The following is a 17,452-nucleotide window of genomic DNA, read 5'->3' as shown; positions in this document are numbered from 1 at the left end:
GCCTCAGGGCGAAGGATGTGATATAACCATATTAGATAACAATTTCAGATAACAGTAATTGCCAATTCAATCTGACGTGTTGTCATCGTATGAAAATGAATGTCTAACATGGATTACTATGAAAATGTGCACCATTTCATGTTTATTGACAAAGACTGTTGAGGTGCAACTGATGGCGTGTGTGTGTGTGTGTGTGTGTGTGTGTGTGTGTGTGTGTGTGTGTGTGTGTGTGTGTGTGTGTGTGTGTGTGTGTGTGTGTGTGTGTGTGTGTGTGTGTGTGTGTGTGTGTGTGTTTGAGTAGGGGTGGGAGGTGATCCCTGCACAGTTTTGATTGTTATTTCAACAGAGCTTCTTAATTTTATTCGCACAAACAACAGGAAGTGACAGATGCAGTAGCTGGAGGTTCTAATACAGTTACCATCTGTTGATTTGACTTTTTTTCATACAGATCTAGGATCTTCATTTGAGCCAGATTGCTACAGCAGGAAAATAACCTTGCAATAAAAGGAAATGAGAATTATTCTGTGGATTATAATTAATGAAACATTTGTGTAGGGGTTGATACATTTTTTGTTAGGGCAAATCAAGTTTGAAAATTCAAAGTGAAAATTACAAACTTTAGGGAGAGGTCGAAATCTACACAATTGTTACTCAGAGGAAAACAGGGGAGGGTCATGCTTTTTCAATTTCAGTCAGGGGGAGGGTTTAGTAGTTTTTTATTAAGTCCAGGGGAGGGTCATGTAATTTGTAATCGATGAAATGTCATATTGCTCAGTGTTTGAGAATGAGTTGCTTGTTATATCTCGATGTGTGCCCATTGATGCCTCTCATTCCTGATTCTCTGCTGGGCGCACAATATAAAGTGCGCCTAGTGTGGTCTCAATCAAATGATCCATAGCGTATACTGTAGGCTATAGGCCAACACGAGGAGCACGCTCGGAGAAGCGCAGGGCAAAGTAATATTTCTAAGAAAATATACTTCCTTCCCGAGTTTTTGCGCTGCTGGGTTGGTGTATATGAAACTAGGCTAGACTGCAGTGATAGGCTTTCCCAATCATAAGCCCTGGCCTGCCCTGGCTGTGCTGTGTACAGGTGTCACTTCAGGGGTTTCTTATAACAACTTCAGGGGCTTCTTATAACAACAACAAAATATTGTGTCCAAAAATGCTATATCTGTGGTGCAGACTAGGCCAACTGATGTCCTGTTCAGTTTGAGAGGGAGAGAGTGAAGATGACCGGAGGTAAGCTTGTTACTGCTGTAATATAAAACAATATGTTTTCTTTGTCCATAAGAAAGCTAATTATCAGAGTTATTGACCTCACAATAAGCCATGTTTACATCATTTACTATGAATTTAGCAGCGACAGAGATGGACAGCGCAGGTGCTGAAAGTAGGCCAATTTGAGATGGCTTAATTTAAAATGTCTTCATTTTAATTGTAATTTAGGCTACTAAGAACAAGAGGGGCTTTGTGTTGGAACCTATTTCTTCCTATTCAAGAAAAAGAGAAATAGGTTTGACAGACAAAATTATAGTCTACTATCCATATATTGTGTCTGCCAATTCCTTCAGTCACCATGCACTCCTTAAATATCTCAGCGTCAGTGAATGGTTTGGTTAAGTGTTAAGTTAAAACCAGTGCTCGAATTGAGGGGTATGTGAGGGTATTGTGGTCTTTGTTAAAGAAAATGTCTAAAAGCATAGGGCTACCCCTTGTTAGTTATTATATATATATTTTTTTTTTATGGACATGATTATATAAAGCGATCTATAACAACGCTTTAGTCCGCAATGCTTTGTGCTAGAAACAAATTGTAAAATTCCAGGGAAACACGTGACTTCGATACATATGGGATATCATATGGGTTTGTCTGTATGACATTCAGAGGCTGCGCTACAACCTTCTATACCTGAGGAGAGAAAACATTGACTATGCTTGGGAAGGAATGTGTGATTCTGTCACTATCAATCAGTTACGGTGCGTGGGTAAAATCACTGGGGAAGCCAACATTTTTGGATCACTAAACAATTATTGATTTTGAACCACAGAGAGTTACCGCAAGTCGCAAAGAAAACAGGATCTGTCTCCACTATTCCAGCACCATTTCAACTTCAACATTTCAACATCATCAAATCACCTATGCTTAGTCTAATACAGTGACAACTAAAAGATACCAAAAACAATTTAGTCCAATCAAATTAAGCTAAATATGTGGCTGTCCATGGTTCTGATTTCTGTGTGCATGTGTGTGTGTGTGTGTGTGTGTGTGTGTGTGTGTGTGTGTGTGTGTGTGTGTGTGTGTGTGTGTGTGTGTGTGTGTGGCGTGTGTGTGTGTGTGCATGTGCGTTCATGCAAGTAGAAAAACATGTTGACTCACCCTACTTGTAGAGAAACACCCAATGCCATCGTCCTCTCTTTCATGTTGACGAAACGGTCTATCACTTTGTCATACATTACACGCTAATATTTTTTTTACCTGGCTAAAACGCTTGCTCGTTAGCCTAACTTCTGTCCATGGGCATCGTTAGCTAGTTAACATTAGGCTTCTACATCTAGCTACATATTGAACTTAACTTATATTGAATCGCCTTATAATCATTGGCCAGTAAGGAGAATTAAGTAAAACCACAAGTCCAAATCCCTATCTCTATCCATGGCTAATTTAGGAAAAGGTCTATTTTAGCTAGCTAGCCACCGGAAGACAACAACAGAAGGAGATGAAACAAATCAAGTTTTTCTGTCAATGACATATGCTCTCAATGGGATTTGATAGGAGTGACACCAAGCTGGATTCCCTTGACACTTTTTTTTGGTGCGCCAGGACCATTCACAGTTGTTAAGCCCACAGCTGATTGGCTAATGTTTTATACTTTTTTTATCAAGGGAGAACAAAAGCATGCTGGCTTCCCTTGTCTTCAATGCTACAGGCAACAACAATGTGATACTCGTTTTGACCAGACAGCATCAGATAGACGGCCTACACGTAGAGAGACAGAGGGGCGCTGTTTTGCTCGCTCGGATGCTTTCTCCTGTGAGACACATTCAGGCTCTTGCGAATTCAAGGAAAATGCTGAAACACAGAGAGGAATGTTCAAATTTTTTTTTTTTAAATGTCAATATTTTATTGGTCCATTTTTGGGGGGAAACCTGGCTTCCCTTGGCATCCATGAATACACTCCACTGCTATCAATTGATATTCAACATTTCAACAGGCGATTAAACAACATACTAACTCCAAATCAGTCAGGATCAAGCCAGGTAGCCTAAGAAGGAACGGAAGTGAATTATTTAGGCTATATTATTCTTATTTCAAGGCTATAGCTTGTCATTTAAGAAATCAATTGTGAAGCATTTGTGACATGCTACAGGCTGGAAGGAACACTCAGCATGTAACAACAGCACTTCAACAACATGCCTATACATTTCGCATTTAGGCTACATAAAATGAAATGTAAAGAAATATGACTTAGAATGAAATAATCATGAAATGAAAAATACCTTAATAGGCTATACAGTGCCTTTTAAATTCACTTTTAGAAACATGAGTTTGGCCAGTCAGGTTTGATGATCATGCAGTGAGCTATGCATGCCTAGTTTGTTCATTTATATTCCCATGCCCTAATCACTGTCAACACAAATCTATTTTGTTACAACAATATCATGGAATAAAATAGAATATTTAGAAAATTATAGTTTCACCCTACCTGATGATATGCACCTGCTGTGTTAAAAAACAAATGGCTTTTTCTCAAATTCATTGATGATCAGATACCTCAGTTGTAACTTGTTCTGTAAATAAGATCATAGTTTCATATAGTGCTCTTATTATAATTGAGATTGTTTCACCCCTACCCTTGTCCGCACTGGTCTGTATTATCCACAACCTTCTGGCTACTTTGCCATGTAATGCTTACAAAACAAAGAACAGTTTCTAAAACTGCATATCTAAGGCTCTGGTCTGTCCTAGGAGTGAGGTTAAATGGCATGTTCCCTGCTATCCACTTTATGTTTTAATTGTTATTTTGGGTATAGGGGACGGTCACTTGATTTTTTTTCAAGCATTCAGGGAGATCGAGTAAAGATATATTTTGCTAAAGGGAGGGCCATCCATTTTCACTTCAGAGAGGTCATATTTTCTCCAGGTATCCATCATTATAAATAACGTACAGTCCCTTAGAAGCCTTTTTAAACCTTGAATGCACTTCAAGTTTGCTTTTCTGATGTGCAGGAAAGTTCCTGCAACAACAGGATGATCAAATTAAGATACGGCATCTGTATGCATACAAAATAAATGAGTAATGACTATGCACTATACTGCGAACATGTATAATCATGTATGATCTGAGAGCTACCTCAAGGTGAAGGTTATAAGATAAATAATGCATGGGAAGACGATGTAGAGAAAGCTGTCAACTAAAACCAATACTAAATCACAATATACTGAATATTTCAGCACTAACTAACTAATAACATCACTGACAGTATCACATTATGTAAACATACATGTGATAGATCTTTTGATTTTATGAAAAGACAGATACTGACATTGTCACTGTAACGCCCTGGCCATAGAGAGGGGTTTTTTGTTCTTTATTTTGGTTAGGCCAGGGTGTTACATTGGGTGGGCGTTCTATGTTCCTTTTTCTATGTTTTTGTATTTCTTTGTTTTGGGCCGAGTAGGGTTCCTAATCAGAGGCAGCTGTCTATCGTTGTCTCTGATTAGGAATCATACTTAGGCAACCTGTTTTCCTTTGGGGTTTTGTGGGTAGTTGTTTTCTGTCTTGTGTGTGTGTGTGTGTGTGTGTGTGTGTGTGTGTGTGTGTGTGTGTGTGTGTGTGTGTGTGTGTGTGTGTGTGTGTGTGTGTGTGTGTGTGTGTGTGTGTGTGTGTGTGTGTGTGTGTGTGTGTGTGTGTGTGTGTGTGTGTGTGTGTGTGTTCACCTGGCAGAACTGTTGGCTTTCGTTTTCCCTGTTTGTTTTTGAAGTGTCTCATTAAAAATCATTATGACCACTTACCACACTGCATCTTGGTCCCCTCTTCCAGACAATCGTTACAGTCAGTAAGTGTCTCCAAGCCAGTAGGCTAGCATCTTCTGCCGAGAAGAATGCCAGGTAGCCTATAGCCTAGTTTATTTTGAATTGTTTTATTTTTTATTTATTCGCACCAAAGAAAAGAAGTAAAAGACAAAACAGTACAGATAAAAAAGTGGAAAAAAACGGTTTGAAGGTGAGGTTAGAAGCCCAAAGGTACTTATATGAAGACCACACCACAAATATAAGTTTAAAAAAAATGTCTTCAATCAGTTAAACAAAGCATATTAATTATAATTGTACATAATATACTCAGTAAACAAGAAAACAAGAAAAAAACATATTTGATTGTGTGTGTGTGTGTGAGAGAGTTTGGCTAAATGGAGGGGATTATTGAGTAATTTGGTTCATCAAGCTGACCCCCAGTCTTCGCTTAAAGTTATTGAGGGATGATGAGGTTTTGGCAATGTGAAGATAAGAATTCCAGAGTATGGTACCTCTGTGTCTGATAGAGAATTGACTATGTGAGGTGTGGCAGTAGGGAGGGTGAAGGTTATCGTAGTGTCTTGTGTTATATAGATGGATTTAAGAATTAACCTGGAATAATCCATTGAAGGATTTAGGTCAACTGTCTGGGAGGTAGGAGTATTTGTAGATGAAAGTGCATAATTGGCATACATTAATGTTGTAAATAGACAAGTTTCTTAAACAAAGGTCCAGATGGAGCCAGGTAATTAGAGGAGGTGGCTAGTCTTGCAAATGTATTTTGTATGATGAGTAATTTGTGTAGGTAGGAGGCATACAGTGAGGGAAAAAAAGTATTTGATCCCCTGCTGATTTTGTACGTTTGCCCACTGACAAAGAAATGATCAGTCTATAATTTTAATGGTAGGTTTATTTGAACAGTGAAAGACAGAATAACAACAAAAATATCCAGAAAAACGCATGTCAAACATGTTATTAAATGATTTGCATTTTAATGAGGGAAATAATTATTTGACCCCCTCTCAATCAGAAAGATTTCTGGCTCCCAGGTGTCTTTTATACAGGTAACGAGCTGAGATTAGGAGCACACTCTTAAAGGGAGAGCTCCTAATCTCAGTTTGTTACCTGTATAAAAGACACCTGTCCACAGAAGCAATCAATCAATCAGATTCCAAACTCTCCACCATGGCCAAGACCAAAGAGCTCTCCAAGGATGTCAGGGACAAGATTGTAGACCTACACAAAGCTGGAATGGGCTACAAGACCATCGCCAAGCAGCTTGGTGAGAAGGTGACAACAGTCGGTGCGATTATTCGCAAATGGAAGAAACACAAAAGAACTGTCAATCTCCCTCGGCCTGGGGCTCCATGCAAGATCTCACCTCGTGGAGTTGCAATGATCATGAGAACGGTGAGGAATCAGCCCAGAACTACACGGGACAATCTTGTCAATGATCTCAAGGCAGCTGGGACCATAGTCACCAAAAAAAACAATTGGTAACACACTACGCCGTGAAGGACTGAAATCCTGCAGCGCCCGCAAGGTCCCCCTGCTCAAGAAAGCACATATACATGCCCGTCTGAAGTTTGCCAATAAACATCTGAATGATTCAGAGGACAAATGGGTGAAAGGGTTGTGGTCAGATGAGACCAAAATGGAGCTCTTTGGCATCAACTCAACTCACCGTGTTTGGAGGAGGAGGAATGCTGCCTATGACCCCAAGAACACCATCCTCACCGTCAAACATGGAGGTGGAAACATTATGTTGGGGGTGTTTTTCTGCAAAGGGGGCAGGACAACTTCACCGCATCAAAGGGACGATGGACAGGGCCATGTACTGTCAAATCTTGGGTGAGAACCTCCTTCCCTCAGCCAGGGCATTGAAAATGGGTCGTGGATGGGTATTCCAGCATGACAATGACCCAAAACACACGGCCAAGGCAACAAAGGAGTGGCTCAAAAAGAAGCACATTAAGGTCCTGGAGTGGCCTAGCCAGTCTCCAGACCTTAATCCCATAGAAAATCTGTGGAGGGAGCTGAAGGTTCGAGTTGCCAAACGTCAGCCTCGAAACCTTAATGACTTGGAGAAGATCTGCAAAGAGGAGTGGGACAAAATCCCTCCTGAGATGTGTGCAAACCTGGTGGCCAACTACAAGAAACGTCTGACCTCTGTGATTGCCAACAAGGGTTTTGCCACCAAGTACTAAGTCATGTTTTGCAGAGGGGTCAAATACTTATTTCCCTCATTAATGAATCATTTTTCTGATTTTTTTATTCTGTCCACTGTTGAAATAAACCACCTGTTTGTCAGTGGACAAACATACAAAATCAGCAGGGGATCAAATACTTTTTTCCCTCACTGTATGTACTGGCCCAGACAATATTATAGTAAATGAGAAATGGGTCAATTAAGCTATAGTATAGAGTTAGGACACAAGCCTGATGAACCAAACCACTAATCTTTCTGATGATACCAACCGATTTCATCAGTTTGCTACAGACAAATTGAATATGATCTTTCCAGGATAACTTTTCATCAATTAGAACTCAGAGGAATCTAGTTCCATTTCATTCCCACCAATTGAGATTTGGGCTCCTTTAAAAAAAAAAAAACTATTTCTTATTCTTACTAGTGAGTACAATAAAGTAGAATTTTTGTAACATTTAAAGATAATTTATTTATCTCAAACCATTCGGAAAATGTGGCCTTACCCGAGTTGGCTTCATTAATTAGTGAATCAAAATGATTGTGTGATAAAATCAAATTGGTATCCTCAGCAAAGAGAATGTGAAGTACGGTAGAAGACACGGCAGCAAGGTCATTGATATAGATTAGGAATAACAAAGGCCCAATTATAACCCTGTGTCACACAACATGATGTCTTGGCCCTGGTAGATGCACAGTTATTTGCATAAACAAATTGTTCTCTATCATGAACATAACTATATAACGAATTAAATGTATAATCATGAAAACCATAATAATGCAATTTAGAAAGTAATATTTCATGATCAATCATGTCAAACAATCTGGATAAATCTAAAAAGATGCCAAGAGCGTATTCATTGTTGTTAACGACTGTAAAGATTTGATTCACAAGTTGCAGTAGTTTTTACGGAAACCATATTGGTGCTCATATAGAATACAGTGTTGATTTAAATGTTTCAACACCAATTTTTCTAGTACAGAAATTGGGCAATAATTTGTAAAAGATCTTGGATCCCCAGTTTTATAGAGGGAGATAACTTTGGCAATTTTCAAATCTTAAGGAACAATACCAGTTTGCAAAGATTTGGTGAAGATATACGAGGAAGACACTGATTTCACCAGAGTAACCAATCTCATCATGACCTGCTGCTGATATCTTTAAGTTACCAATTACCACCATCACCTCCATTACATCAGGAGGATCAAACTGAAGCAGGGAAGGGAAATGTCACTTAACGTAATCCAAGGGATTTCCATCAGTTTTCTAAATTTTCTTTGACAAAGAGGAACTCACACGCTCAAAAAGTTATTAAATGCACATGAAATAACATCAGGACCACTATAGCCTATATAGTCTGCATTTCTTGTGATTCACTTGAGCGGTACCAAATAGTTTTTCAGCTGTGATACGGCAGCGCCCCTTAGTGGTAGGTTACTTCCAATACACTTCAGGGACCTGGGATGTATTCATTCTGCCCATTCTGATGCAAAACGTTTCTTATACGAAAGCAAATGGAATTTGTCTAATATAAACTTTCATTTTGCTCTGTTTTGCTTCGTTTGGTTCTTAAAAGGTAAACGATTTTCGTAATGAATACACCCATCTAATATGGAGAAAATAAATGCGCATTGCGCAGGCGTTGTACAGACGAAACAACGGAAGAGGTCACTTCAGCATGAGTAGCTAGGTGGACTATAGACCATCGTTTGAAGTTCTACAGAATTAGGCTACCTCTCTTTTTAACTTCTTATCTGAAACGGCGGTACCCTTCTTTCTATTTAAACTTGGTTACAACGTAGGCTAGGCTAATTATCGAGAGGAGCAACATTGTAGCGACTAGGCGGGCGCCATCAGTGTAGCATTTCTCAATATGAAATGATACAATCGGCTGCCAATGTAACAGAACAATGCAACATTTTTAAGCAAGAGTGATACTTTTGTTTCCTGTAATTTAAAGCAAAGATGACAGCTCGCAACAGTGTAACACATGGAATACCTAACACTAAGGTCAGGTACTCCAAATTAGCCAGTGATGATGACGGCTACATTGACCTGCAGGTAAGGGCTTGAGAGTACTAGAATGGGCCTGGTAGGGTTGGAATGGATTTCTGGAATCTATAGGCCATTTGAAATGAACTGCCCATGGCAATTATGGGAATCTATCAACATTATGTAACTATAGACATAGTCCAATATCATTATTGCATCAATCAACCCTGTATATGAAATAATGTTGTAATATCAGTATTGGAAAAAGCCTTTCGGGATGGTTTGGTGAAACACAAATGACAAAATGTTTGATACTCTGTATTATGTTGTTATTAAGTCATATTTATCGCCCCAGTTCAAAAAGAGCCCACCCAAGGTCCCATACAAAGCCATTGCATTGGCCACTGGCCTCTTCTTGATTGGCTCTCTGTTAATCACCATTGGAGCCCTCCTATTGGCAGGATACTTTGAAGTCACAGTGAGTATGAAAGTTAAGTCTATTTGTACATTCCTGTCATGTTTTACAACAAATACATTTTCACACAGTTAACTTTGACACATTCTAATGTGTTCCTTAGATATCAATATTTTATCGATTTTCTGTCTTCATTCGTTTCAGCATGCTGACCGGACTGTGCCTGTTCTCATCATTGGAATCCTGGTTTTCCTTCCTGGATTCTATCACCTGCGGATAGCTTACTATGCGTCAAAGGGCTACCGTGGTTACTCCTATGATGATATACCAGATTTTGATGACTGAGCCACTCCTGAGATTCATGTTATTTTTATATAGCGTTGTTTAATACAGTAATCAGACAGACCAGGTTAGTCCTAAAGCAGATGTCCTTTGATGTAATTTCTGTGCTGGTAAAACACTGAGCGGTGAGGGAGGCATGAGTTGAATTTATTGTCCAACTGTTAGTCCTATACCTGATCACTGTTACCATAAACAAAACCATGAGTTTGAGACATTATGGCTAAACTTGAAAGTTGACTGTTTTTCTGTTGAAATGTCACTTGTGCTTTCCTGTAGCGTTTGCTGGTAGGAGTATCTTATGTGATTAATGCCAATCCTTTGATCTCCATATGGTGTGCTGCTAGGCCTGTGAGAGTCAAGAGGGAAAAGTAGTCACGCAACAATACAGAGCTCAAAGTGTTTGGTATAGATATCTACTAACTAAGTTTGAGAGGCATTGCCACTGGCAAAGGAGTGAATCCATATGTTGAAAAGAAAGGCAATTGTGGTTGTGCACCAGCTCAAATAAAGACTATCATAAACAACCATCTTCACTTTTGTGTCAACTCACGCCCCCATGTGGTGTTCCAAAGTTTTCTCAGTGGGGAAAAAACAAACCCAATATTCTACAGACAACCATTGAGATCTGAACCAAATGTTTCTAAAATGTAAGATCTGTGTTTGTTTGAGAGCTATTATTGGACATATTTGGGTAAATGATGCTACTGGTAGTGTAGATGAAGTTTTGCCTAAATCAAGCAGGTAGGGCTTGCCACTAATGTAACCTCATCAGGCTATTCTGCATTTGGACGGAAGTGTTTGGGAACGAGATTACCACTAAGAGTGGGTCTCTAGGACCAGTTAACCCCAACGACCTCCGACCCAAAACCATTAAAAAACAAGTTGTTAGAGGGACATCTATTCATATAGGAAAACTATCCCACCCATATTGATTTGAAAAATGTGGTGTTGTGAAGGCATTTTGTTGTAACTTTGTGGGGCAAAGTATTTACCCCTTTAATAAAGCCGTTATTGATCATTGCATCATAAAAAGAGACATGAGAAGAACAGAAGCAAGGCATTTTGGATTACATTTGGACCCTTATTAAAATGTATGACTTGGGGTATAGGCAACATGACATTGTCATTGTTTATGGACGTGTCCCGTTGCATAGCATGTGTCTTTTGTTAGGGTCTCCAAAACGTCCTCTCCCACGGAAAAGCGCTTTTGTCTGGAGCGCTCGAACTGAGTGCATATCTTAGGGAGGAGGAGGGAGATACGAGGAAGGAAAGAAACCGCGAGGAACGTAGTGCATGAATAGACGACTATACTCTTACACATTCTCCGTCATTGTAGGGTGGAGCTGAGAGGTGCACATCATTTGGGGATTTTTTGGAGCAACGCATTACTTAAATAAATGCGCTTAATGGATTCAGATATTTTTTTTCTACTGCTCCTTTTTACTACACTTTGGATAACTTTGGACAAAGCTGCACGAAGGAGAAAAATTTAAATATGCTCGGAAACTTTCAAATTATTATAAACCAATCTAGGCACTCCTTAAGTTTTTCTCTGTCGTTATATGGGATTTAATGACTTAGAATAGAATGAAATACTGCTACAGCTACATCTAAACTGAGCTTTTCCTATCTTCACTCTTGTTGAGTCAGCACCTATCAGGGGCTCGTGAAAGACAGACTTTCACGCTTTTATAAAATATGCGAACACCTGCATTTTTAAGTCAAACGTATCAAACTTTAGAATAACCAATGAAAGCCTAAATACGTCAACTGCTGAAAAAAGTAAAGGACCCGATGGACTGATTGTATTCTGGTCAACTCAGAGAAGTGCCTCGAGCAAGGTAAATGGACTCCGCCACATCCTACACGTGAATAACAGTTTATGTGAGTTACACATGTGGTCCACTTTTATTGCAAATGTACATTCACTTATAATAGAATATACTTTTTTTCACAAACACACATTTCCTCACACTTTTTTTTAGTCTAGACAAAGATTCCGTTGTAGCTTTATACTTTTGTCTCAAGTAGCCTATTCAACCTACCGTTAAAACAGTCTGACAAGCAGAATATTCCCTGAAGTGCATTGTGTTGACGTCCGTTCTTGTAGACTATTCACCTTTGGTGAAATTAAGATTAGTTAATGCATTAAATGAATGCATACTGAGAACAATGTTCAATCACAGCAGAATGGTCATTTTGTATTCAGGTTGGGTCCCTTTCCTATCAGTCCATGTCAGACAATAGAGGCACCTGTTTTTGTTGTTGTTGCCTGATATGGAGACTATGACATGGGGCATCATTGTAAACAAACCATCTAGTTACTCTAAAATAACAATGGACTTTCAGAATTTTTTTTCTCGATATATGATGTTATTCCTATTCTTTACTTATTTACTGCATTCAGATATCAGCCTTGATGCCACATATTATATTTTTCTTTATGTTTGAAAACTGATCAATGAAAACAGCATCTGCTACTAAACCCTCCCATCCCCCAATGTGGATGAAGGCAAAAACCCAACAGAATATGATGCATATTTGCTTCAGCTACTCTATAATGAGTCACCAGTTCAATCCACACTTGGTTATTGAGACTGACTTCATTCTGAAAGACCATGTATTGTGTCTTTCAGTTCTTCTGTTTGTTATGTTTATGAATGACTTATACTGGATATCCTCACTTGGACTGTGGCAATTCATGAGTCATGACACAAGGGCATCATTGATGCTAAATAGTTCAGTTATTTACCATGGCACTTATTTCATGATATAGTAAAGTGTCCATTGTATCAGAGTGATGTTTTTGTATTGCTGATTTTTTAGATTTGAATTGCTTACTCAGGTGACCAAAGTCCAACTGTAAAGCTCAGTTCATCCATGGGCCTTAGTGATTTACCGGACTCTGTGGTTCTATGTTCTGCACAGTGGAGGCTCCTCAGAGGAGGAAGGGGAGGACCATCCTCTTGAGTGAATTTCATAAAAATAAAAATAGTGAAACATAAAAAAGTTATCCTTTTTAGATAAAACTGTACTGAATATATTCACGTCAACAAATATCTGATTAAAACACAGTTTTGCAATGAAGGTCCACAGTAGCATTAACAGCACCCTCTAGAGTAGCACAATGGTGAAGCCAGAGGACAGCTATTTTCCGTCCTCCACTGGGTACATTGAATTCAATACAAGAAATGATGACAACTTCCGGAGGACGTCCTCCAACATATCAGAGCTCTTGCAGTATGAACTAACATGTTGTCCATCCAATGAAAGGATCCGAGAATTCATCTAGTACTGAAAGCATAAGCTACAGCTAGCTAGCATTGCAGTGCATAAAATGTTGTGAGTTGTTGACTCAAAGAGAGAAAGGACAAGAGTTGAACAGTTTTGAGAAAAAAAATATTTCTTCAAAAATTAAGGAGAAGCAGTAGAGAGAGAGAGAGCTAACTATATTTTGTTGTATTTTAGCTTCTTAGTTTACCTTTCACTTATGTGGCTAATGCAGCTAATTTAGCCTACTCAACAAGCTGACTCAAACAGAGAGGAATGCTACTTAATGTTAGCTAGCTAGCTAAAGATATCCAACACAGCAACTCTTCCAAGTCAAGGTAACTGCTTGCTGTACACTGTACTGTGTGATTGTACACACGTATTGGATTGTGGGTTTACTAACGCATTTGTTCTAGTTTGTTGACTATAACATTAATATGGTGACAACGATGTAGGCTGTGTAGTGATTAACGGTTATAGTATGAAGTTTTGGCTCGGAGAGGTTTTTACACCTGGTCACAGACAGCTGTTGTGTTGTGCACTGAAGTCCACAAGCGAAGACAAAAGGTGAGAGCAAGAAAAGCAGATATATGCGAGAAGGAATTATACAATGAGCAAAGTGATGACGCTGTATGTGGCTGCTGTGAGAGTGAACTGTGTGTTTGGGTGTTCAGGGGTGTATTTATTCCACCAATTCTGTTGCAAAACGTTTATTAAAATGGAACCAAACAGAATTTCTCCAATAGAAACTCTGTTTAAGTTGCAAAACGAAACGTTATTATTTAGCATCGAGGTGTAATAAAGCAAGTTTTTGTTTCTTGCACGGATTTGATACAAAACCGCTTAGAGTTTTGAGGGAAAACCTAAAGGAGATTAGAGAAAGGGATATTTATTAAGACGTATTCAGCTGAATGCAGTGTCAAAGGCACCATTGTATAGACATGGCCATTTCAATCTGCGGTGTTGTTGGAAACTCTGAATGTGTTTCTCAGTCATAGATGGTAAGAGTTGACTTGGTGAGGTATAAATAAACCTCCAGAACCAAATGGGTTCTTTAGTTTTATTTTAGCTTTCTTTCGATCAACCAAGACATGTGGGCAGCATCTCACTTTCGTCTCTCTCCTTCTTCTAACAAGGCCAATGTGGTTTTTGCGTGTGAAGTATTCTAGCTCAGGTGCAGCAATCAGCTATCTATGCCTTGAGACACTTCATTTCACATCAATGCAGTGGTTGACCCTAAATTAAGGTTTGCATGGCCACCAGAGGTCATGGGGTGGGGCAAACTACTCTAAAGGGCTGGTTGAATTAACGGAGGATGTCAGTACACAAGATGTAGACCTCTCAGAGGGAGTTGGGATATGAAAAAAAATCCAATTCACACATGCGTACAGTACAATACACACAAATATAAGTACCAACCATATTATTATTATTAATAATGGGTCTCAATGATGACAGACGTATCACCCCCCCCGCTACGCTGAGTTACACCTTGAAAGAAGAGTTTGGTCTCTATACTCGCTAATTCGGTCAGTAAAATGTTGATTGTTGGCCTTAACCCTTTCCTTTTATGAAGTAATCTGGTGCGATGTACAGTGGATGAATATTTTATTTGTTTATGATTTACTAGTAGGAGTGTTCTTTCTTTGCACCTGCAATAGGGCCCTCAGTTCCCCCATCAAACCCAGCAGGCCTGTTCTGAGGCCATGGCCCAAGCAGGATTAACCAGGATTACTAAGAAAGTAATACAGCTGCTTATCAGGTCCGTCTCTATCACCAACATCACAGATGGGCCTTGGCTGCTAGGCCGATAGGATTTTCTTAGTATGTATTACCAAGTGTGTGAACGTAGAGAGTTAGGCAGATGGAGAGTGTCGTGTTCTATTGTTATGACTTTGATGTACACATTTGCGGTTTTGTCTGGGTGCGATTTCAGCGAAACCTTTTTGGGTGTGGTGGGGTTTACTCTCAGTGGGCTTACTACTGGCCTGGCCTGGGGGGATAATTTCCCTCCATGTTTTCACCTCTTTACCTCTTAATGCAGTGCTCTTCAAACTGTGCTGCATCCTACCTGTGAGATCCAGCTCAGCCCTGTCCGTGATTTGCTCCCTTAGCGCTACTGTAAGTGTGTGCCACGCACGCTGTGCCACATTTAGATGGGATAGACCATCCATGTTATTTATAATGTCATCAAAATGGCAAGCATCCCTGTAAAGAGAACAATCTGGCAGGTTATGGTACAGTATTTGCTGACAACTGTTTACTGCGGAGAAGACAACAGTCTTGATAGATTATGGATTTATGTATGATGGCTCTCTCACAGGGGATGGATGGAAGGTTTTGTATGGTATATTTGTCAGTGAGATCAATGGCTGTCATTCTGCTATGGCAAGCAGTGCTTAATACAAATTCACCAACTGTTTGTACAAGCATATACAGGACAGTGTGCTGCTGACGGATGCCCTTTATCTTTGATTTCTAATTCGATTACACTATTAAGGTTGGGAGCAGCAGTACTGGATTAGGCTAGGTGTTCACAAGGATGCCGTCCAAAGTAATTTGTCTCATTGAATCCCAGTAAGAGATGCAACTATTCTTAAAGGTGCAATATGCAGAAATCGCTCCGCCATTTCCTGGTTGGCCTAATTTCAGTTTAAGTGGCAAAACAAGCAGTCATTGTGTAGAGAATCTTTATACCATCTAAACTGCTCGGACGAATATTTTCCATAACCAAAAATATTGTATTTTCAGCTGTTTGAACTTAAGAACGGGAGCACATAGAACAGATCTACCACTTCTTAAACTTGCTTTCAATGGGAATGACAGGTCTCTAACTCACATTTCTATGTGAATTTAGTCGGGTCGCCCAAAAAGTTACATATTGCAGCTTTAACAGGTTTGAAAGTCTTTACACTGTCATTTCAAAGTAAAATGTCTTCTGTGTAAGTGTGTATTAGTCTACTGCATTGGTTGCCAGACTTATGGGAGAAAAGGCCCAGACTATTTGAGTGTCTGAGGTTGTGTATTGGTTGTGTACTGACAGAACAGTCTTACTTAGTATGACAGAACGGTCCGGATCTCCCTCAATGGCTTCTTTTGTGTGACTTAGACACTTATGTAACGTCTCCGTGTTCCCCTCAGATATCCTCAGGCTCAGCTCCCCTCACTTCCTAACCCGCATCTGCTCCATGTACAGTTGATCCTGGCAGAGCTGCATTTGTCTGCTGTTCAGGACTGTATAAAAGGGGCTTAGCTACCACTCCCAACCCTGTAAACTAAAACCAGGTTTTAGTCAAAGAAACTTAAATGACTGTTGGGCAATATTAACATAATCCAATAATTCGTAATAATTGACTTGGTGTATTTGTATGCAACTAGCAACTTTTTCATTGAAGAAGCAAAATCAGAACCCTCCTTGAGCAGCTCCCATAATTGTAATGATTTCTCTTGACAATATGCTTTTAGAAAGAACACTGAGTCCTCTCATTCGTTTGAAGATAGAGAGATAATCATTCTAAAGGCACCCAATTTGCTTTTCCTTTATGAGATTAAAGGCACTTTGATATGATGCTTTGTGTACTGTGCATCTCCAAGCATCGTCATTCAACATGTATACTATCAGTGACCTATGCAACCCCTCATTACTACGTATGATGTAGCATCTTGAGATAAACTTGTAGGCCTCCTCTGTTTGCATTTAAATTAAGGGACTTCCTGCCCTGGGAAACAGGTCATACCTAAAGCCACAGAATAGTGGTGGGTGCTGTCCTCTGTCTCTCCTGTCTACACCTATAGACCTGGAACCCTACAGCAGGGTCTGATGTCTGGCTCTCCTCTCTCAACTGCCCTGCCAAAGCACCAACTATAAGGCTGGAGAAACTCTAAAGAATTTGACAGGTGATATAAGTACCTATAGGTGATAAGCATGTATAAAGAGATATCCAAAATAAACATTTTAGCAGTTAAATGAGGTTTCCCTCAATAGCAGCAACATGACATGAGAGGGGGTTGGTTGGCTGGGTGCTCGATTGGATGCCATGTGGCTGAAGGATGAAAACTGTTACCTAGGAAGACTATTTCTACCTCAGAGAATGATGCAGTGCTGTGCAATCAGCTCCAGTGACAAGTAATCGTGTGTTTCTGTCACTTTGCAGGGATGATAACACAATAGCTAGTGCAATATGAAGAAAAAAAAACTGAATGAGATGGG

At 39.6% G+C, this 17,452-nt stretch overlaps 2 protein-coding genes across 2 annotated transcripts in view; both read left to right on the top strand.

Moving 5' to 3' along the window:
• Positions 1-8,852: 8,852 nt before the first annotated feature.
• Positions 8,853-10,496, top strand: LOC106579885 (transmembrane protein 230). Its single transcript, XM_014160216.2, has 3 exons — positions 8,853-9,284; positions 9,571-9,693; positions 9,835-10,496. The coding sequence occupies exons 1-3, from the start codon at positions 9,189-9,191 to the stop codon at positions 9,973-9,975; spliced, it is 360 nt and encodes a 119-aa protein (XP_014015691.1). The 5' UTR covers positions 8,853-9,188; the 3' UTR covers positions 9,976-10,496.
• A 1,146-nt stretch (positions 10,497-11,642) lies between these two features.
• The window catches only part of LOC106579883 (uncharacterized), a gene marked incomplete at its 5' end in the record, with an annotated part of 38,844 nt that continues 33,034 nt past the window's right edge, over positions 11,643-17,452 (top strand). Inside the window, one exon of the mRNA XM_014160213.2 lies at positions 11,643-11,813. Within this exon, the coding sequence (XP_014015688.2) occupies positions 11,643-11,813 (171 nt within the window). The remainder of the gene's footprint in view (positions 11,814-17,452) is intronic.

The sequence above is a fragment of the Salmo salar genome, chromosome ssa20 (genome assembly GCF_905237065.1).
Source record: "Salmo salar chromosome ssa20, Ssal_v3.1, whole genome shotgun sequence".
In the NCBI taxonomy this organism is placed as follows: Eukaryota; Metazoa; Chordata; class Actinopteri; order Salmoniformes; family Salmonidae; genus Salmo; species Salmo salar.
Note: the sequence above shows the minus strand (reverse complement) of the source record. Positions and strands in the feature narration are given on the sequence as shown.

What these genes read in the sequence shown, in the direction of transcription:
- LOC106579885 (XM_014160216.2), top strand. Translation starts at nt 9,189, where the DNA reads ATGACAGCTCGCAACAGTGTAACACATGGAATACCTAACACTAAGGTC. An exon ending in ACGGCTACATTGACCTGCAG is followed by an intron (nt 9,285 to 9,570) that starts GTAAGGGCTTGA and finishes TTATCGCCCCAG; the next exon opens with TTCAAAAAGAGCCCACCCAA. An exon ending in CAGGATACTTTGAAGTCACA is followed by an intron (nt 9,694 to 9,834) that starts GTGAGTATGAAA and finishes CATTCGTTTCAG; the next exon opens with CATGCTGACCGGACTGTGCC.